Raw genomic sequence first — 24,127 nt, 5'->3', positions numbered from 1 at the left:
TCTTCCCGAACTTTGACATATATCAAATCATGCTCCCTGAACTTTTTTTGTCGTTAAAAATTCCCCTTGAACAATTGAGATTGTTAAATTTAAGGACTTTTGTCTAATTTCATTCAATTTTACTGTTCCAAGTACTAGATCATGCTCCCCAGACTTTGATATCTACCAAATCATGCCCCTCAAACTTTTATATGTATTAAAACATGCCCCCTGAACTTTCATCCATGTTAGAAATTTTTTACTAAAATTAGATAAAAGTCCTTAAATTTAACAATCTTAATAGTTCAGGGAAAATTTTTAACGACCAAAAAAGTTCAGGGGGCATAATTTAGTACATGTCAAAGTTCAGGGGGAAAATTGCTAATTAGTCTTTTTTTAATTTTTAAATGGGGTTTGAAATTTCGATCTTTAAAAAAAATTTAGCTATTGCTGTTAGAATTTATTGGGGTCACAATTGTATATATAAAATGTGTGTTGGGTCATCAAATAAATAAGTCAAATTTATGTGGTCTATTTTGGAATAAAGTTTATGACTTAAGGGCATGATTGTTATGATTTTAATATGTGGATACCATAAAGACAATTTCTATATTGATGAGGGGCCAAATAGAAATAGTCAAAAATATTGCCAACAGGTTTGTCTGTTGGTAATATAACGGGTAATGGTCCCCATTTGCATCGTATCTTTTCACTCTTGTATCCCCATCACCAAGAGCAAAAAGTTTACAGAGAAAGATTTTGATGCAAATTGGAAGATCATACCAATAAAGATCATTTAAAGGTCGATTCTATGGACTCCGGTACGCTTCCGCTATTCTTTAATCTTATTGTTTAATTCTCATGAATTAATTAGGGCTATATTAAGTTTTACAGTATTCCTAACATGTGGTATCAAGAGCATCCCTAAATTAGTTCTTGAGAATTTATGGTAGTATTGATCTTCCATTCAATTATTATTTTTACATTTGGAATATTCCGTTAAGTATTCACTCCGAATATATATATATACAAATATATATTTGTTTTGGTTGTAATCGTTAGATTACTCTGTATATATGTGTCGTTAGAAATTTTTTGTTTCTTTCAATCGTTATCGTTAATTGCAGGATACATATGCATAACTCTGTCTGGAATTAAATTTGAGAGAGATTTATTCCTTTCAGAATTTACAATCGTTTTGAATATATATATGCATATTACATAGGCTTGTCAGTGGTCCATCTTTTCCAGAATATTGATATATGATATCAGTATATAACTATTTTCTCAAGTATATATATACAGTTTTTTGGTGATATGTATATTAATAATAATTACTTTTGGTTTGAAGTCAAACAAGAAATTTAGTACTTTAGTTAATATATTCATGTGATTCAGTCGTTGGGTTTAAATTATTATTTTGGTTGGCAGTACATATATATAAATTGTTGTAATTCAATGCCATTTATATATATTGTTTGTCCTTTTGTTCTGTTGTTGGAGAATGCGATTAGCATTCTGATTTCTTTATTATTATTATTGTTATTATTATTATTATTTTAAAATATATAATAATTTTAATAATAATAATAATAATTCAGTAACAATTAATTCAAATTTTGGTTTAGAAATTTATTAAGGATATTTAATATTTTAGTTAAATTAATTGAAACAAAATATCACCAAAGTGATCTCTTTTGTGTAGATTAATTTAATAAAAATATTAAGATAATTGTGTGTATGTAATTCATAAATTTATTAACTAACCCAAAGGTGAGTTAATATTTGGATGAATTTCATGCATGTTTGTGGTAATAAATGTGTGACAATTATAAGGTATTTTGTGTGAATAATATGTTAGTCCAAAGATTGCATATTGTTTGACATAATTTATTGTCAATATTTGATCACTACAACAAGAGTACCGCTTACAATTAATATTACTGTCCAAAGACTTAATATTAATGTTGTGTTTGGTATCTTGAGATGGGATTAACCAATATTTGAATTTATTGTTTTATTCGGATTCTTATATGAGCATGTTATTTATGTAATTGTATTGTTCTTTTCAGCTGTTGCTAGTGTATCTGCTAACCTTAATTCGGTACCGGTCCTTATTGGTAATAACTTTAAGGACTGGAAGGAGAACATTTTTATTGTTCTTGGCTGCATGGATCTTGACCTTGCATTAAGGATGGATCGTCCTGCTTCTCTTACGGATACCAGTACCTCCGAGCAAAGGAGGATTTATGAGAAGTGGGACCGTTCAAACCGCATGAGTCTTATGATCATTAAGCGCGGCATACCTGAGGCTTTTAGGGGTGCGGTATCCGAGGAGGTCACCGATGCCACAACTTTCCTTGCTGAAATTGAGAAGCGCTTTGCAAAAAGCGATAAGGCGGAAACAAGTACTCTTTTAAAGAAACTTATTTCCATGAAGTTTAAGGGCAAGGAAAACATAAGGGAGTACATTATGGAAATGTCTCACCTTGCTTCAAAGTTGAAGGCACTAAAGCTTGAGCTTTCGGATGACTTGCTTGTGCATTTAGTGCTTATCTCTCTTCCTCCACAATTCAGTCAATTTAAAGTCAGTTACAACTGCCAAAGGGAGAAATGGACTCTTAATGAGCTCATTTCATTTTGTGTTCAAGAGGAAGAAAGATTGAAGCAAGAGAAGACTGAAAGTGCTCATTTGGCAAGCACCTCTAAAGATAAGGGCAAGAAAAGAAAGAATGAGGCTGCTAAGGATAAAGGTCCTGCACATAAGAAACAAACTCAAACCAACAGTGATGATGGTTGTTTCTTTTGCAACATGAAAGGACACATGAAGAAGGAATGTGCTAAGTATATTGCATGGCGAGCAAAGAAAGGTACATTTCTTACTTTGGTCTGTTCTGAGGTAAATTTAGCTTCAGTACCAAGAAACACTTGGTGGTTAGATTCTGGTGCTACTACTAACATCAGTGTTTCTATGCAGGGTTGCCTGAGTTACCGAAAGCCAAATGATGCTGAAAGAAGCATTTATGTGGGAGATGGCAAGTCGGTAAATGTGGAAGCAATAGGGCATTTTAGGTTGTTGTTAAGTACTGGTTACTATTTGGACTTAATAGATACTTTTGTTGTACCGTCTTTTAGACGGAATTTGGTTTCTGTTTCTTGTTTGGACAAATTGGGTTATTGTTGTTCATTTGGAAACAATTGCTTTAGTTTATCTATTAATTCAAATACTGTTGGAACTGGTTCACTTATGGTTTATGACAACTTATATTTGCTTGACATTGTTGCTTCTTATAATGAAACCTTGAATGTTGAATCACGTGGTACTAAGCGTAAAATGGATAATGAAAAATCAAGTTCCTTATGGCACAAACGGTTAGGTCACATCTCTAGAAATAGAGTTGAACGACTTGTGTCTGATGGAATTTTAGATTCAATTGATTTTTCAGACTTTGATGTTTGCATTGAATGCATCAAAGGCAAACAGACCAAAACAAAGAAATTGGGTGCGAAAAGAGCTATAGATGTCTTAGAGTTGATACATACGGATATATGTGGGCCATTTCCTACACCTTCATGGAATGGTCAACGATATTTTGTATCATTCATAGATGATTACTCAAGATATGCGTACCTATTTCTACTTCATGAAAAGTCTCAAGTGTTGGACGTGTTCAAATCTTTTAAGGCTGAAGTTGAGAATCAACTTAGCAAAAGAATAAAGCAAGTCAGGTCTGACCGTGGTGGTGAGTACTATGGCAGATATGACGGATCAGGTGAACAACGTCCAGGACCTTTTGCCAAATATCTAGAGGAGTGTGGAATTGTCCCACAGTACACTATGCCAGGATCTCCTAGCATGAATGGTGTTGCTGAAAGACGAAACCGTACTCTTAAAGATATGGTAAGGAGTATGATCAGTCATTCAACCTTACCAGAATCACTCTGGGGAGAGGCACTTAAGACAGCAGCCTACATTTTGAATAGGGTACCAACTAAAGCAGCTGCAAAAACACCTTATGAGCTTTGGACAGGGCGAAAGCCTAGTCTTAAGCACTTTCATGTTTGGGGATGTCCAGCTGAGGCTAGGCCTTATAGGCCAAATGAAAAGAAGCTGGAACCTAAAACTGTGAGCAGCTACTTTATTGGATATTCTGAACGATCTAGGGGTTTCAAGTTTTATGATCCCAAAGTAAAGAATATATTTGAAACGGGAACTGCAAAGTTCTTTGAGGATATTGAGTTTGGGGGGAGAAATACGGTTAAAGACTTTGTTTTTGAGGAGGATTTAGAATCAACCACTCCTCTTGAGGATGAGTTGATTCCTATTCCAATAGTTGCTTTTGACAATATCCAGGATTCCATTCCTAATATTGATCAAGTTTTAGATCAAGAGCAACCAAACATAGTCAATCAAACCCCAGAGGTACAAACTCAACAACCTCAAGAACAAGTGCCTTTGCGACGATCCACTAGAGAAAGAAGAAATGCTATTAATCCAGATGAATACATAGTGTATCTTCAAGAACATGAGGATGGCATTGGAATGATGGAAGATGATCCAATCAACTTTCATCAGGCCATGAAATGTTCTAACTCTCAAAAGTGGAATGATGCCATGAATGAAGAGAATAAGTCTATGCAAGACAATAAAGTTTGGGAAGTTGTTCCATTACCAGAAGGTGTAAAACCAATTGGTTGTAAATGGATATTTAAAACCAAGAGGGATGAAAATGGTAATGTGGTGAGGTTTAAGGCACGTCTTGTAGCAAAAGGCTATACTCAGAAAGAAGGCATTGATTATAAAGAGACTTTCTCTCCGGTTTCATCGAAAGACTCTTTTAGAATAATAATGGCACTTGTTGCTCACTTTGATCTTGAGTTACATCAGATGGATGTTAAAACAGCGTTTCTCAATGGAGACATTGATGAGACAATTTATATGGAGCAACCAGAAAACTTTGTGGTTGGTGACCCAAAGAAAATGGTTTGCAAATTAAAAAAATCCATCTATGGACTCAAGCAAGCTTCCCGTCAATGGTACCACAAATTTCATCAAGTGGTTCTCTTATTTGGTTTTGAGATGAATGCTGTTGATGATTGTGTGTATCATAAGTTTAGTGGGAGTAAGTGTATATTTCTGGTTCTATATGTCGATGACATATTGCTTGCCACTAATGATATAGGCTTATTGCACGAAACCAAGAGATTTCTATCGAAGCATTTTGAGATGAAAGATCTTGGTGACGCCTCTTTTGTTTTAGGAATTCAAATACATCGAGACCGTTCTCGGGGTATTCTTGGATTATCACAAAAGGGCTATATCGATAAAGTACTCAAACGGTTTGGCATGCAAGATTGTAGACCAGGTGATACCCCTGTCGTTAAAGGAGACAAATTTTGTCTTAAACAATGCCCTAAAGGAAGCCTTGAAATTCAAGAAATGCAAAAAATTCCCTACGCTTCGGCTGTTGGGAGTCTAATGTATGCTCAAGTTTGTACGCGTCTGGATATAGCGTACATTGTTGGAGTGTTAGGCAGATACTTAAGCAATCCAGGAATTGATCACTGGAAAGCAGCCAAAAAGGTTATGAGATATTTGAAGAGAACAAGAGAGTACATGCTCACATATAGGAGGTCAGATCACTTTGAGATCATTGGGTACTCTGACTCTGACTTTGCGGGATGCCAAGATAGTAGGAGATCCACTTCGGGCTACATATATCTGTTAGGTGGTGGAGCTATATCATGGAGGAGTGCAAAACAAACACTCATAGCTTCATCCACCATGGCAGCAGAATTTGTTGCATGTTATGAGGCATCCAACCATGGTATATGGCTGAGAAACATTGTCACAGGACTGCGTATTGTGAATGGAATTGAAAGACCACTTAAGTTGTATTGTGACAATAAGTCAGCTGTATTGTATTCCAACAACAATAGGAGCTCGACGAAGTCAAAACACATTGACATCAAGTTCCTTGTTGTAAAAGAAAGGGTACAAAGTGGACAGATTTGTATAGAACACTTAGGTACAAACTCCATGATTGCAGACCCCCTTACTAAGGGTTTGCCACCCAAGGTCTTTCATGAGCACACTGCTCGTATGGGTGTTTTAGATTATGAGGATATCTAGATTCAGTGGGAGTTTGTCTTTAGTGTGTTTTATTTGTTTCATGAAACATGTGTATTTGGATATTTTTTTTTTGATCAGAAATTATGTTATTCAGTTTATTTCACTTTGTACATTTAAGCTAAAGTTTTGATCTCCATAAAGTAAAGTAGGACCAATTGAAAATTGACATGAATAGATCACCATGCATGTAATTTTCATACCACATTATCATGATTGATCTATGTCATTTGGCTATATTGATGTATGTGATCATTGATGGGTTTAGTTGTGATTGATACAACGAAAATCGCTTTGATCCTATGTTGATATAGTTAATGGACGAGATTGCACATGCCTATGGTTATGATGACAAAGTTATGAGCTCAATAAGGTTAACACATTTATATGTATACATATGTGACCAGTGGGAGATTGTTAGAATTTATTGGGGTCACAATTGTATATATAAAATGTGTGTTGGGTCATCAAATAAATAAGTCAAATTTATGTGGTCTATTTTGGAATAAAGTTTATGACTTAAGGGCATGATTGTTATGATTTTAATATGTGGATACCATAAAGACAATTTCTATATTGATGAGGGGCCAAATAGAAATAGTCAAAAATATTGCCAACAGGTTTGTCTGTTGGTAATATAACGGGTAATGGTCCCCATTTGCATCGTATCTTTTCACTCTTGTATCCCCATCACCAAGAGCAAAAAGTTTACAGAGAAAGATTTTGATGCAAATTGGAAGATCATACCAATAAAGATCATTTAAAGGTCGATTCTATGGACTCCGGTACGCTTCCGCTATTCTTTAATCTTATTGTTTAATTCTCATGAATTAATTAGGGCTATATTAAGTTTTACAGTATTCCTAACAATTGCTACATTGGAGTGTCATTTGGATATGATTATATATATGTATTTTTTAAATTTTTAAAATTTTCTTAATTAGGAAACGTATCTTATAATGCATATATTGTAATTTACTATATTCTTAACCAAAATTCACATAATTAAATTTGAGTGTGTTTATATATAAACTGGATTCGTAAATTTGATATAAAGGTTTTTTATTCCCAAATTTTACGAAAAATATAGTGCGTGAATCAGTTTACTATAACTAAAATGAAAAGCAATCAATTCCTTATAGTCCAACCATTTCAATTTAAAATATAAAATATAAATAAAGAAGTTAAAAATATGGTTAAAAATATTTACAATATTTTAAATTTAAATTTCTTTATATAAAATATTTACATAATTGTTTTTATTTTCATTTAAAGTTAAACCAATAAATTTTAAAATATGATTAAAAATATCTATAATATTATAAGTATTTTTAATTTAAATTAAAATTTCTTTATATAAAATATCTATATAATTTTTATTTTTAAATATATATAATAATATTATAAAATTTATAAAGAATATTCTGTTAAATTTAACGTAAAAATCCAAAAAAAAGCATCGTTAAGCTAAAAATTCTGTTATATAGCCACACTTTATATATAATATATATAATAGTGACGTCCAGTACTTTTTGGAAAATAAATTTACATTAGATTATTAATAAAGTACTTATTTATTATTATTTACCTTATATACTGTTTTTCTTAACTTTTTTTTTTTTTTTCAAATTTACGGTTTGGGTTTCTAAAGTGGTTGCAGCGCTAGTTGCAATAGGGGTTTCTATATGATTTTTTATTACAATTTAGATTGCAGCGCTAGTTGCAATAGGGGTTCCTATGTAGAATTCAGTAAAAATGCAAAAAAAAAAAAAAAACTATTTTGAAGTGTAAAAGTAAAAAAATTCCTTATTATTATTATTATTATTATTATTATTATTTTATAGAAAGAAAGAAAAATATATACTAAAACCGCATGCATGATTTTCTTTTAACAGTTGCCGCCTACATTCAACATGCCAAAATCACAATTACAGTGTTATGGTGAGTTAGTGTATTGTGTTGGTGATGATTTATTGAATAAATGCAATATTGGAGAGAGCCCGATAGAGAGATTCAAAGCGGTTCTTGCATGGAACTTTTCCACTCTGCGCCCTTTAATCTTTGGAGTTGTACCTTATAACCCTATTCTTGGAGAGACCCATCATGTATCTAAGGGAACTCTTAATGTTCTCGTTGAACAGGTACACTTTTTAATTTTCACTTATATAACCTCTTAATATTTTTAGAGTTAATTATATATATATAAATATATATATTTTATAATTACATTTGAATATAATTATAATTTAGCTTCTTACTCAGGTTTCACATCATCCATCTGTGACTGCACTTTACGCAACAGATGAGAAAGAAAATATTCAGCTCTTATGGTGTCAATATCCAGTTGCAAAATTTTCTGGTACGTGTACATTATAGGATAGTTCACCAGTAAATAAAATATTTTAATTCTAATTTTAGTATTCTAAATTATTTAGATTTTTTTTTTTTAAGAAAACTATTTATGTAACAATATAAATAATAAAATAAATAAAAAATAGACATTATAATTATTAGGACTAACAATTTGTATTTTTGTATAGATACAATTATGATAAGACACAATTAAAGTAGATTCGAACACAAATACAATTATTAAACGTGTCCAAAACTAAAACTCGCAAACACAATATGATTAATTTAGCAGGTCATAAGATAGTGACATGATTTAACAAATTAATTCAGTTAATTAGTGTGAGCTGACAAGTTAGTTAATTAAGGTAGTGTTTGGTTGGGAGGAATGAAAATATAAAAATAGGAATGAGAATGTGAATAGGAATAGGAATGGAATGAAATAAAATTTAAAATGTATAAAAAAATTAATAAAAAAATCACTAAATTTTTTCTCTTGTTACAATGGAATGGTCTTTCCTTCCTTTTTAAAATAGAATAGTCATTCAACCAAAATGGTGGAAAGAGAATGTCATTCCAATACTTTAAAATGTAGCCAAACAAAGAAATGGAATGAGCATTGTTTCCTTTCCATTCCATTCTATTTCATTACCTCCAACCAAACGCCACCTAATTATAAATTTTAGCTTGTAATTGTAACAAATAGCCTAACACTACTTGTATATAAGTTATCATTTGGATGACTAATTTAGTAATTAGAACTCATTCTCAAATCTTTATTCTCTTTCAATTCTTTTTTTTTATCTTTACTCTCTTTTATTGTCTTTTAAGTTTTACAATGCCAAGTGTTTTAACATGGTATCAAAGCGAAAATTTCCTTGTTTATCGACCAACACAGTACATATCCACCAACTCTGAATCTTGCCGGTACAAATCTAAAAAACTAGAGATGAATCTGCTCTAGTGTTCTTCAATTACAACCTTCGACTTAATGATCAAAATTTTTTGCTTTGGAAACAATAAGTTTTTTCTGCAATTAAAGGAAATAAATTACAAAGGAACATTCATGATGCTCCCCCAGCTCAGTCCTTGAATGATAAAGATCGAGTTTTTCATAATGTTAGTGCTCCATACAATGATTAAGAAATTCTAGGTAAAGTTGTGATTTCTTGGCTATTGTCTTCATACACAAAAACCCTCCGCACTCACATGGTAGGCTATGATACTACTCAACAAATTTGGGAAATTTTGGAGAAACATTTCATGCTACAAGTCTCATCCAAGATTCTAGAATTTAGAACTTAACTCTAATAGCTCAAGAAAGGATCTATGAACCTCAACGAGTTTCTTCTAAAAGTTAAGCATATGGTAGATTTACTTGCCCTAATTGGAGAAACATTAACACCTCGTGATCACATTTCTTCTATCTTCAAAGGGTTACCATGAGTATGATACCTTCATCATCTCTTGTAGTACTTGAATAGAGGGCTACTCTGTGGCTGAGATCAAGGCTTTACTCCTCTCATTTAAATCTCATATTGAAAATAAAGATACAGAAATTGTACCGAGTGCAATCATTTTTCAAGATGCTGATCTTCTTAAAGCTAATCTTGCTTATCGCAATTCAAGGTTCGGATATCAATCTCCATCTAAATACAATGGATCTCAGTACAATGGTCCCCAATTCAATGGTTACTCCATTAGAAAAATAAATTTAGAGGGATTTCACCTAATCCCTCACCTTATGCTCCTCTAGGGTTTCCTATTCTGAATCTCAAAAATTTCAACAAAGGGCCACAAATGAACAAGTGATATGGTAAGTTTATGGATGCTTGCAATTGAACACAATGTCAGCTATGTCTAAAATTGGGACACACAGTTCACAACTGCTTCTACAGGTTTGATAAGTCTTTCACAGGAAACTCATCTAACATGTGTCAAGCACCATCTATCAAGCAAATGTAGTTAATCCTAGTTGAGGATCAAATGCAAACTCGTACCTTGTTTTTGGAACAACAAACCACTACACTCTTGATTCTCAAAACATTATATTTTCCAACAGTTATGATGGTCCAGAGAGTGTTGGAACTTATTTTACTAGGATATTAATTTACAAACATGTATGCTTGATTATACATTTATAATATAACATCCTAAATATGAAAATCCTAAAACAATAAATAAACTTAAAAGATCAAGATACCCTACATTACTTGTAATAGAATATAATGTCTCCTTCCTTTCAGTACTATAATCCTTGTTTCATTCTATTGTAGAGTAACAAGTACTGAACCTGAATCTCCTTCATTAACTCAAAGAATTATAGTTCTTCATAATCTTCCATAAAGGTCTAAGTATCACCTTCAATAGTGTGGCCTAATGCTCAACTCACCTTTGGAACATATTTTGAGAGAGAAATAGGCTATTGAATTTCAAAAATATAAAAAGAAGAAGAGAGAACTTTTCTTGTGCCAGATCTAGAAATTAGGTTAGAATGGAATCACCTAAGCTCTCTCTCTCATCACTTCCTTTATATAACCAACACTTACAGGTAGATTTAGAAGAGATGGGCTTAAAATAAATACAATGGGATTAAAAATCACCTAGGGCAAAAATTCACTTAAGAAAATTCATGGATTTGATTTTTGCCACTTTATTTTAATTTAAAGAAACAATGTGTCTTTTTCCAATTTTACCAATTATCTCTTCTAATTATTTAAATACTAATTTGAATTTAATAATTATTAAATAAAATAAAATTTAAATACATTTATTAATTAGACCCACAAAGTGTACTAATTAACAAATATACCCCTATTTTTCTTTTCTTCTCAAAATGGCCCAAACTTGGTAAAAATTCTTAAATAAGACATAATCTATTTTTGAATTCTAATTTACTAATTAAATAAATTAATTGAGTCAAAAAGATGATATTATCCTAGAGAATTTGAGAACTATGGGCCTATGTAGCCAAGTTCCTAATAAGTAGACCTAAAATTTATTAAGTAAATTTCTTAACTTATTAATTCCTCCTCACTCCATTATAGATTCAGAATTGCACTCTTTATTACATAGAATGCTCTATATACCAAATATAGATACGCTATGAATTATCTAATAATACAATCTACACAATTATTTATCCTCTATAGACGATTTACATTGAGTAGGGATAAATTTACCATTTTACCCTTCAATATATGTTATCCTAAAAATACTTAGCTACTTGTAAATGATATTTCAATAAACTAATGTAATTACTAAAATGAGCGCTCTATCATTTATCACATTTAGCCAAGCTCAAAAGAAACCACCGTTTCATTTCTAAATACTTATAGAAGCTATAGATTCTATATCTATGATGAATGCTCTCACTCAATTGCACTAATGAGTTTACTTTCTATTGTGTGGACAAACAACAATCATAAATAACAATATGCTTGTGATTTAATAGAATTTATATATTAAACATATAATCATGAAAGTAATTATGTGAACCATGCAACATAAAATGAATTTTGATCTCATATTAATTAGTAAATAAGATTATATTGAACTGAATTTTATTTATGGCATAAAATAGCAACAAATTTCCACTTGCACTAATATAAAACTAAAAGTGAATTTCAATTAATCTCACCTTTTTGATGTCTAGATCAAGTGTAGTATGTGATATTGTCATTGTAATAAGATTTGACAGGTTGTATTCTGCATCAACCTTGTTCACTATTACATCTTCCTTAGTTATAAAATCCTTGACTTTGAGAAATTCTTATCAATATGTTTACTCCTCTTAGGGCACTGGATTCTTTACTATTTGAAAATTATTTCTATATTATAGGGAGGTAACACTAGTGGTTAATCTGTGACTGGAATAATACAAAAAGTTGTATAGAAATTTCCTTAGGCTGAATAATTGTCTAGTGGTCGTCGGGGCCACTTTAATATTCAATCTCACTGGTACAGTGAGAGGCTCCATATAAGTTTTCATACTCCTTCAAAATTACTGCTCCAACGCTAGGGTAATCACCATCCTAAATGTAGACTTCCTATCATTAATGCAAATATAGAAATTTGAGTCAGTGTAGCTCAAAGAGCTTCATAAGTTCCACACTTATATGCTAACATATAGGTCCTCCTATAATCTTAACATTTATTTGAATTTCTTCCATTGTTCCTATCCTTGATTATACTAGTACCTACTCATAACTCCCACTCAACATCAGATGTCTAGTCGAATGCATACTGGAGCATACATGAGACCTCCCTGTTGGAAAATATTTTACCAGGATCTTAATTTAATAATCTAACATCTTAATATGAAAATTCTAATAATGAAAAAACACGTAAGAGTTGTTGAAAACTTACAGTGGTTGTAGCGGAATATTATGACTCCATCCGTTCAGATCTCTAACCCTTGATTCTTGTATGTAGAAGAGTATAGTCAAGATCTAAACCTGAATTCTCTTTCTCACAAAAATAGACTACATGGTGTTCCTCACTACACTAACGAGGACAAATTTTTGTGAAGACAAACAAGAGAATTTTTGAAAAATAAAATAGAAAATATTAAATAATTGTCTTTCTTTTGATTCAGTTTGTTAGACATGAGAGAATCATAAGTCTAAGAATCAAAGGCCATTATGTTTTATTTATAAGGAGATACTAGGGGTTAGGTTTTAGAATAAATGAGCTGAATTAAAAAAAGCTATAATGACTAAAAAACACAAGCCCATGGCCAAAATCTCTCTAAGGCCCATGAGTTTGAATTTATTCATTATTTTGTTTCCTTAACGAAATAATATATCATTTATCTATTCTAATTACTTAAATGCTAACTTTATCTATTTAGTAAATATATTTAATTATTAAAAAAATTAACATTTAAATATATTTATTAATTAGATCCCCCAAGGTCTCTTAATTAATAAATAGCCCCTAAATTCTCTTTTCTTCGCAAATATACCCTTTCTTAGTAAAAGTCATAAATAAGACATAGTCTTATTTAGAATCTTAATTAATAAAATAAATAAATTACTTGAGAATACAAAATAATATTATCTCTGCTAGTGTGGGGACCATGGGCCAATGCGACCAAGCTCCTAATAAGCAAATCTAAAATTTATCGAGAAAATTTCCTAACTTATTAATTCCTCCTGACTCCACTGTAGATTCATAATTGCACTACTGATTACATAGAACACTCTATATACCAAATACAGATACGCTATAAATTATCCATTATTTCAACACAATAGTTATTGATCCTCTATAGACGATTTACATTGAGTAGAGACAAAATTACTATTTTAGTCTTTAATGTATTTTATCCTTAAAACACTTAGCTACTTGTACATGGTATGTTGAAAAGCTAATATAACTGTCGAAATGAGCACTCTATCATTTATCATGTTGAGCCAAGCTATAAAGATATCATCGTTTCACTTCGAATAAACATAGTAGTTATAGATGTCCATATCTATGATTAACACTCCCATTCAATTTTACTATCAAGTTCCCAAGATGTAAGTATTGAGCTTGTTCCATGGTAAGCTTGTAATAAACAAGTCAAAGAACTCGCGCAAAGTTAGAGCTTAACCATCTCATGATTTAGGTCAAATGATCTATGATCAACTAATTGATATTGACTTAGAAAAGATATAATGGTAAGTCTATGATATCTTTTCTGTTATCAATATTTGTCCAGTCTGATGTATAGCCGATACATCCGATACTAGTCTACTTTACTAATACCCTGTAAAAGACATTCCACTTATCCAAGTGTAAATAAACCTTATCACTGACTATCACCTCAATGTAAATCTAGTACACTGATAAATCACGGGACTATATAATTTGAAGCATAGAATCACAATTACTTTCCAATGTTATGACATCACTGTATTTGTGAATAACTATATGTTCGAGATTTGATAAAACTTATATACTAAATATATAGTTATGTATAAAACATGTGAACAAAGCATATGATAAGGTCAAATTATGATTTCTGATCTTTATTGAAAGTAAATAAGATTACAATGAAATTGGATATTATTTAGGGAATGAAATCCCGACAAACTCCCACGTGCACTAATATAAAACTAAAATTACATTTCAATTTAATCTCATATACTCGATGTCTTGATCAAATGTAGTATTTGGCATAAAATATGTAATAGGATCTGATAGGTTGTATTTAGCAGCAACCTACTCCACCATCACATTTTCTTTAGCCACAAAATTCATGATTTTGTGAATTCCCCATCTATATGTTTTACTTCTCTTAGGGTATATGATTATTTATTATTTGGAAATTGCATTTGTGTTATCGTGGAGTCACACTAAGCAATTATTCCATGTTTGGAATTATGCCAAGGTCTGTGTCAAACTTTCCCGAGTCTAAATATTTCTCTAATTTCCATTAGGGCAGCCTTATTATTCCACCTTACTATAAGAGTTTGTGATTCTATACAGGCTTTTACACTTCTCCAAAACCACTGCTCCATCCCTAGAGTAATCACCATCTCTTAAGTAGACTTTTTAGCATTGACATAAGTCTAGAATTTGATTTGGTGTAGCCTAAAAGTTTTGATAGAACACTAACATATATTTCCACTTATTGTATTTCAAGATATGTTCGATTATCTTCCAATGTTCCTTTTCTAGTTTTAATTGATACTTACTCACAGCTCCCACTCAACAACAGATATCAAGCCTAGTGCATACAAGAGCATACATAAGACCCCCTAATATTGATGCTTAAAAAATTCTTTTCTTGGCCTTTATGTCTTAGAAATAGCTAGGAGTTAGTTGATCATAACTAACTTACCTAACATACTGAACTAGAGCCTAACTAAAGGACACGTATACATTAGGGACCTAAACAATATATCACTAGTTCTAATTTTTCAACTACGCTACTATAAATACAAACATTATTAAAGAGCTACTAGGCAATACGAGTGTTGGATAGGATGGTAAAAACACTATCTACACTAAATGGGTCTTGATTTGTTAAAAGATAATACTAAAATTATATAATTTGTCCCAGTTATAGTTGTTCTAACATGTGATCGAAAAATTTTGTTTTGGTTGGATTATTCAACTTTAATAGAATAGGGTCAAAGGTAAAACAACTCTTCTCCTATGAGGATTTTCAAAATTATTAGTTTTCCATAGTTAATTTGTGATTAAGATGTCTCAAGGAAATATTGTTAGATGAGGTTATGATGGCATTTGGGATAGTTTTTTACTCCAAAATACAACTTCATATGTTGGTTAGCTTTGAAGAATTGTTTGCCAATTTTTGACATACTTTGCCAGTTTAGTTATACCAACTCTTCCTTGTATTTATTGTGTGGAAGTGGAGTGTAGATCCATTCTCACCTCTTCTTAGAATATATTTATAGCAGTATAGTGCTTTAACAAGTGCGGCACTTGACTGGTTCTTCTAGTCCAAAATGATATTTTTATGATGTTCTTAAGTGGATTAGAAAGTCAAAATCTTAGGTCAAAAACGGTTCTTTTGAGTGTCATTACAGCCACAATTATCTCATTTAGCATGCTAGGAATAATGTGCTTTGGGTTCAAAAGTTACTTACTTTTAAGGTCACTTTTAATTGAGGGTTTTTGAATATATGCCTCATTTGCTTACCCCGTTCTAATAAAGTTAATTTCTCAATTAGAATAGGGTATTTTTGGTCATTGGCTGAAATAAACATCGAACATCAAAGTCATTAGTAACAAAATTATTGTGAACCACTAGTGTTGATTTAATGTAAACTATCATAAGCAACCTTTAACGTTGTCTAACACCTCCCTAATAATGTACTTTAAACATTGAAGTCATTAGTAACAAAGTTATTGTGAAATAATTTATTAGTAAAAAATTGCACATTATAAACAATAACGTTTGCTACAAAATTTGAGGCTACGAGATTCATCAAGGTGAACAAGCATTGACGACAACACATGTGCACCTTGGCGAATTCTACATTATTTCATCAAGAAGACTGTAATCATTTCTGATGGATTCAAGTTACTAAGTGTGCTCTTGACTAGAGTTTCAAGCACATAATCTTTGTCTGCATCATTCTCACTCTCAATGGCTGAACTTAAAAGCTCCAAGGCTACTCTTTTTTCACCGCTTTCAGTTTCTATGGTCGTAGATTTAGGCACTCTGTGCTTTGCTCTAATATATTAAGCAATGTGAGGATCAAGAAGGGCTTGTAATCTTCGAGTCTATTTTTTACAGCCCATATCTCACCATGACGTGATTCATCTTAGCTCAATTAGCTTAACTCTAGCTCGGTTCATCTCAATTTATCTTGGTTTAGTTCAAATGAAGATGTTTCTAAACGCTTGAAATGGAAATGACGCTTCAACAAACAAGGAAAAATTTCTTAATTTCTAATTGGAAGGGGAATGCTTTGTCATAATGATATTTTTTCGATTCCATTGAAATCATTGACTCATTTTCTTCGAGATTAAAAAAAAAAAAGTTTACTTGTGGAAACAAAAATCTCGAGGCAAGTTGAAGTAAGCCCTGGTAAAGATCTCCAAACTAATATAAGCATGTGGACTAAAAGCTGGGAAGAAAAGAGAGTGATGCGAATGAAAGTGTATTTACACCCAAATTAGCCCTGATGATGTGGACATCAATGTTTGACACATAGCAAGAAAGATGACATCTTAGAGTTGAGTAGTCTCGAGTGATAGCAAGTCGACCTAGGAGGGGTCCTCAGCCTTGCACCCAAATTGACTTTGAAAACTCTAGGATGAAAGTTCAGACTTCAACAACTTGATTCCAACTCACTATCTCTTAGTATTCTATACCATGAAGATATGGAGCAATCAAATCCATGTCCCAGGAGCTAAAATTAAACGAACCTACACCCCCAGAAACCACCTAGGCATTTAGGATTTCACCCAGCGTCTAAGTGGATATCCTCAATTAGGGTTTCATTTTTTAAGACTATCTTAGTGCAAATGGGTCAAAATTTGCATTTGGACATGAACTAGATATACCACAGATATATTTGAGGCATTAGAATTAGATTCGAAGAAATTTAATTTTTGACCACTCGATGCCCGGGCACCCTAGTGCCCAAATTGATAATTTATCAATCTGGGCGCCTTCCAAGTATCAGATTGACGATCCACCTTTTGTATCTTTTTCATCTTCATCAAAATAGGAAAATAGGTACTTTCAAGAAAGAAACAACACTTCTTGGGTGCCAAAAGCAAGGTCCAGCCCCCACGTGTACACTTGAGGCTGGCGCAGCGCCTAGGTTGACATTTTGTCAAGCTGGGCCCTTCTCAATTTTTAGAAAGATTAAGATTCAGCTATTTCTGGCGACGAAACAGAACTTTCGAAGGGCCATGACTAGGACCTGACGCCCAGGTTGGTACATATTGTTAACCTGGGCTATCTCAAAAAAGTATTTCGAGCATTTTTTTCCATCATCAAAAATAATGAAGATTCAAGCAAATTCGGGGAGAAAACCACAAACCCGAGCCCCTAGAAATACGGCCCAACGCCTAGGTTGACCTAGTGTTGGGCCAACGCCCAAGTTGATAATCAACATGGTGAGCGGATTTTGATCATTCAATTGCCAAATCTAATTCAGCCAATGAATCCTGAATGGTCAAAAATAGGGTAGGAGACCTCTTTCACAAGTTCAAGAAACTTGGAAGTATCAAAATGACATATCGGGAGCTCGCGAATGAGGGCCCAGTGCCCAAATTGACAAATGGCCTGCTACACTGGGTTTTGCTTATCCTAATTGGATTCCAATTTGACCGTCCATCTTGTTATTTATAATAACTAAGATGAATTCAGAGAAGAGAAATTTACAACTTTGATTTCTCAATATTCACATGGAAAACTCACTCAGAAATGAAGAGTTTCTAGTCTCTCATTTCCGTAGAACAACAACATCTCCAAGAACTGGTGACCAACATTGTCAAAACACAAAAACAGATTGAGTGATGATAAAATATCACTTAGGCATCTTAAAGTACATCTCATGGAGGTTTTTCCCCTTACCGCAACATCTAGGTTAACGTCATAAGTCAACCAGGGCGCTGGGATGTCAACCTGAGCGTTTGGTCATGAATTGCCTTCAATAAAGCAGCCATAACTCATTCAATATTGATCCAATTGATGTGATTCAACTTTTCTTCTAAAGATAGTTAATGCTCTATCAAGTCATGTCTCCCACTTTACTCGCAATTCTGAAGCTATCGACCTCAAATTTCACCCCGAGGGAGATACAAAAATAACCTTCGAGTTAACCACAACGGGTCCTGTCGAGCTCCAAAAAATGACTATAAAATTTAGAAGGTAATTTTTATCGTTGGATCATCATCTACAGTAAAAATTATCCAAATTATATATATATATTTTTTCATATTTTGAATTTATTTTTCCTATAAAAGGAGAGTTCCAGTTCCCTTATCTCATTTTTTACATTCAAAAAACTACCCATAAGGTCAGATTACTCTCTCTAGAAAGTAGAGCTTAAACACTAAGCATTTTTCTGTAATATCATCTCAGGAGAAATGAAAACTTAAACTAGACATTGCTCCATTACCATCGGGACATGGGGATTCAACTACTATAAATTTTGTGTCTCTCAATTTTTTTACTTACATTCATTATTCTTCTCACCAATCTAGTGAGCTGGTGTTGGCTACTTTTGAGTGTTAATAAAGTGAATAATGAGTACTTGTATCTTTAGGAAGATCTCACCTATTTCTAAAACTATGAAATTATTGAAAAATTATATTTTTTTTTTTTTTTAATTTTTTGAAAACTCCTAGATCATAGAGAATCGCAGTTGGAGGCTAAAAATGAAGGTCAGATGCTAAAAAGTGATGCCAAACTGGTGGTCATACATGAACATGCATAGTATATGTTAGAAAGTCAGTTTGACACCTTTGTCATACTGACTTTGGGGGGGGGGGCGAATATTTACCCAAAAATTTGACCCGATGACATGGGCAACAATTTTGAAATGTTGAAAGAAGGAAGCAACCTTGGGCCCTAAAAATCGGGACTAATGGACCAATTGTGGTCAATTTGAGCATTTGAAACTGTGTAGCTGCTCTAGTTGACAGTAGTCAGCGCCCAAGTAGGCACTATGATTTATTAAAGACGTTTCTAGCTGCCATCCTTTGACAAAGTTCAAGTGAATAGATCCTATAGTGACCCTAAATCAATGAACCGTGAAGCTGAGGATGTCACATGGACATCCCAGGGCTCAACCTAATCAAACAACAGTACTGGGCACCTAGGTTGACATCCTGTGCACCGTCACACATTAGTTTTTGTTCCTATCAACTTGTTATGGGCAATATGCTTAGACATTGTCCTAAGATACATGAGAGACATGCCTCAGCCAAGTTTTAGACTGTGGATATGACTCAACATTAAATGGAACCCTGAAGCCGTAATGTGTGCCAAGGTTGACATATAGTCAATCTAGGCACACCATTGCAAGGGTTTAGATTTTTGGGGACATACTTAGACCCCAGTTCCTCAAACCTAAAAAGGAAAAATTCAAGGACATGATATTTTATGAAAAACATCCCGAATGAGCCCATCTACAACTATGGGTGCTCAGGTTGACATTTTAACCTGGGTACCAAATTTGTTTCACCAAGTTCTTGTTAAGGTTTATGCCCTAAAGAGCCTATAAAGATATTTCTGATTATTAAATAGGAGTTGAACATTTTGATGTATGCACGAATATTAAATTATTAATATTTATTATTGAATAATTTATATATATTAGAAAATTCCATATTCAGATATGAGGTTTTGACTTGCAGCTCTATAGAGAACTAAGATCACTTAGCTATAAATGAAAAAGTCAGCAACCTATTGAAGTTTGGGAATTTTTAATCAATGGTTGCAGTACGGTTCACTGATGCCCGTTCTTCGATGCAAGTAATATTAGTTTACATTACTGATGTAGTATGACGTCTAAGTTAATGGGTTGCATATAATATAGATTATATATCACAAGGACTGATAGGAATAAAGTGGTATTGATCAAGCATACCATTTACTATAAATACCTAATTTAGATCATAATGTTGATCAATAGTAGATTAGCCTAAATCCTAAGTAACCATGAACTACTGTGTTAATTCTAGAACTAGAAAGTAGTGCGCAAATTTAGATGGGATCGAAAGTATACTTCCACTAGTGAATTAATGGTACTAACAGATAAAGAAGTAATTAGAAGGGGAAAATAGTAATTTAATCAAAACTAGTTACGGGGTATCACAAGGAAGACTAATCACTAGAATTGATTATATCAATGGACACTACAGTAAAACTCAATAAATACAATTCTATAATTACTAAGATTTCAATTTCATATATACAGTGGAGTAATCGTGAAATTAATAAATAAGTTTATTTTGTTGATGAGACTCAATAAATAATCTAGTTTATTGGAGTTTAGAATTATATGTACATAGTCCTTGAATTGCCTCCTCGAAATACTGTCAACGGTAGGGATAAAAAGTTGTACAATGTTGCTCAAAAAATATTATTTTGAATTGGCAAAATAATAATTATTTATTTTTGTAATAAGTAAATAATTTTTCAAATAAATTTAAGAGGGAAAAAGACAAAAGTTGTTTAGAAAAAATTTGTCAAGACAATAATTGTTGAGACAAAAGTTGTGAGGACAAAAGACACCATCCTTGTCGTAATTGAGACAAGGTAGGCACCTACCATACAGGAGGGTGTCCCTATTTGTTTTGTCTTTTTGGGTTAATTAATTATTTAGTTTATTCAATTAGATAAATATTTGAATATGAAAAGTGGTTAAAGATATTTCAAGTTAGTTGAGAGATTCCCTCATATGAAATTTCAGTAATCAAATTCGGTTATAGATATTTATTTAAATAATTAAGTATGATTTAATTAATTAAAATTAAGTACTATAAATAGAAGTCAGATTTGAGAAATTAGAAGAAGCTTTTCACAATATCATTTGCAAAATAAATGGAGAAAAAGAAAATTATTTTTCTCTCTCAAATTATTCTTGGTCATGTTTGAGAATTTCAACAAGAACACATTATACACTTTATCGTAGTAGCTCACACTAGTTCTTGTGTACGGTGGATCGATTTGGATGACTACGGTGTGAGTTTCTAATCACCCAAAAGGATTCAGCTTACGAAAAGTTTAGAGGATACCCTGATAGTCATCAAGAACTATATATTCCTTTCATGTAATTTATGTTTTGATTTAATGTTTATACATCTAGAGATCCGTTGGGTCTATGGTACAATGATAATCAGATATACAAATACTTCCATTGCATACTTGATTTAGTACAATAAAATCAAGAATTTTTCATGTGAAAATTTGATGAAACTGAAATATGTGAAGGACTTTTCACCAAAAAGAAGATTGAGCATCAACAAAACCTATTTCGAAGATGATGCTCAACACTTGGGCACCCAGTACATGCCTAGAAGACATTATGGGTGCCCAGGTTGACACATCTAAACCAAGAGCACTCCAGGACCTCTTTCTAGATAAATATTCCAGGAATTTCCCTCATTTTTGTCCACGAGGGAGATACAAGTGCTTTCAGGAAGCAAACAAAGCCATCTAGGCCCCAGTTGGAGAGTTGGGCACTGAATTTGACATCACACCAGTCACTAGCCGCCTAAGTTAACATAACCACCCCATTGGTGGTTTTGTGGATCCAATTGTGATTCCATCACGAGCATTCTTCCTATATTTCTCCAATAATAGATATGGAATTTAGAATCAAGAGAAAATATTGGTAGAGTAGCAAGTTAGTCCCCAACATCACCAGGAACCAGTGTGCAAGCACATGGGGTGCCCTGGTTGACATTGGCATGGGCCTCAGTGTTATGTCCTTCAAACAACAATTCTATTTTAATCAGTCCTATTTTGTTAAGATTTGGATTCTTCCACATGTCAGTATCTCATGTACATGTGTCACGCACAAGTCCACCAACACCCATGTGCAGTAGTGATCACCCGTGGGTTACCTAGTCGTCACTAGTGAATTACCGAGATCCCCGATATCAAGTAAAATTGGCAAGAGAACTTCCCCAAGGTCAAATAATAAACTAAGGATAGCTATCACATCATTGAAGCATTTTAAGATGTACCTAAAGCCCAAGAAACAAGTCTTTGGCCCCCATGTTGACGTTTATGTCAACCTGGGCGCCCAAAAGTTAGGCTGATCTTGTAGTCACTTTTCAGTAGTGCATATCACTCAGTAAAATGGCCATAATTTTCTCAAATGATTCGATTCAAGTGGCAAATTAAAGCTCTTTTCAAGGAGCATTTAAGTGTGTATCACACCATCACTACAATTCTGAAGTTTGGACCTCAAAATTGGCTCATGATCTAGGGCATGATTTTCAAGTGAATGTTGTGAATATTTTTCTATTATTTTATTGTTATTTAATTGGAAGTCCTTCCCTATAAAAGAGAGCTCTCCTAGCTCATTTTTCACACTTTACATTCTTTCTACAAGGTGAGAGCTTCTCTTTCTTCACACTTTATCTCTCTAGAAATTACGAAGCAGAGCTAGACTTAGTTATTTTTGTCGAGCTCTCTTGTAAGGCAATTGACTTTTTGTGATAATAAAATCTTTAAATAGACGTAGCTCCATTACCTTTGTGATAAGGGGAGTGAGCTACTATAATTGTAGTGTTCTCTTTTTACTTTCTATTCATACATTCATTGGTTGCTACTGCTTATCAGACGGTACGAAGTTTATCGCTTTTTAGCGTCAACACCTAACAAAAGAAGGAATCTTATCAAACCATAGTTCTCTATCCAACCAAAAGAGCATGTCGAGCTAATGTTAGACAATTTATATGTATAAACTGAAATATATGTATGTGTATATAAAATGCAGAATTAAACAAATATATACACTATATAACTTAAGGATCGAAATACCTCCAGCCATTGATTCTTGAGCTTCAAACCCACATAAGATTTGATCTGCAAGGGAAACTGGTTGATGTGGGTAATCGGGCTTCCTCGCTCTCTCAACTCTCTTTAGATGGATTTTGCTGTTATAAACAGAATGAGTGAGGAGCTCGGGGACCGAGACCCTATATTTATAGGTGAGATACTCCATCAGTATCTGTGCCACATTAATTGTCAAAATATTTTGACAATTAATTCAGGAAATCAAATCAGGTAATGAATATAGAAATCTGACCATATATAGAATATTACGTAATTGATTCTGTCCAGATTCAATGAATATAAAATATTCATTTATCAGAAAATCAATTATTTATTTATTTCCTTAAATAGAAAATCATTTCCTTAATTAGAAAATAATTTCCATAAATAAAATATTCTAATATTCTCCCACTTGGTCAGCATTTAAACTAAAATATTCAAACCCAACGTTCCTCATTATATAATAAACATACGAATCATAGCGACATGTCCTCATTATGAATCGAGTATTATCTTCCATGTATTACAATATATTTATTATATAACAATGTACTTAATGTGGCAATGTACTTAAGTGAATAAACCTTAAACCTTATGTTTATTCAGGTCCTCTTATGATAATTTTCTCAGATGAAATTAAGGTGCACATAAATATGAGAAAATATCGAAATTAGAGT

At 32.7% G+C, this 24,127-nt stretch overlaps 1 protein-coding gene across 1 annotated transcript in view; it reads left to right on the top strand.

Annotated features, from left to right (window-relative positions):
• LOC115694999 (oxysterol-binding protein-related protein 4C) overlaps positions 1 to 24,127 on the top strand; it is a 75,724-nt gene that overhangs the window by 34,860 nt on the left and 16,737 nt on the right. The window contains exons 3-4 of the mRNA XM_061117297.1: positions 8,005 to 8,250; positions 8,372 to 8,468. Of these exons, the coding sequence (XP_060973280.1) occupies positions 8,005 to 8,250; positions 8,372 to 8,468 (343 nt within the window). The remainder of the gene's footprint in view (positions 1 to 8,004; positions 8,251 to 8,371; positions 8,469 to 24,127) is intronic.

This window comes from Cannabis sativa, chromosome 6, assembly GCF_029168945.1.
Source record: "Cannabis sativa cultivar Pink pepper isolate KNU-18-1 chromosome 6, ASM2916894v1, whole genome shotgun sequence".
Classification (NCBI taxonomy): domain Eukaryota; kingdom Viridiplantae; phylum Streptophyta; class Magnoliopsida; order Rosales; family Cannabaceae; genus Cannabis; species Cannabis sativa.
Note: the sequence above shows the minus strand (reverse complement) of the source record. Positions and strands in the feature narration are given on the sequence as shown.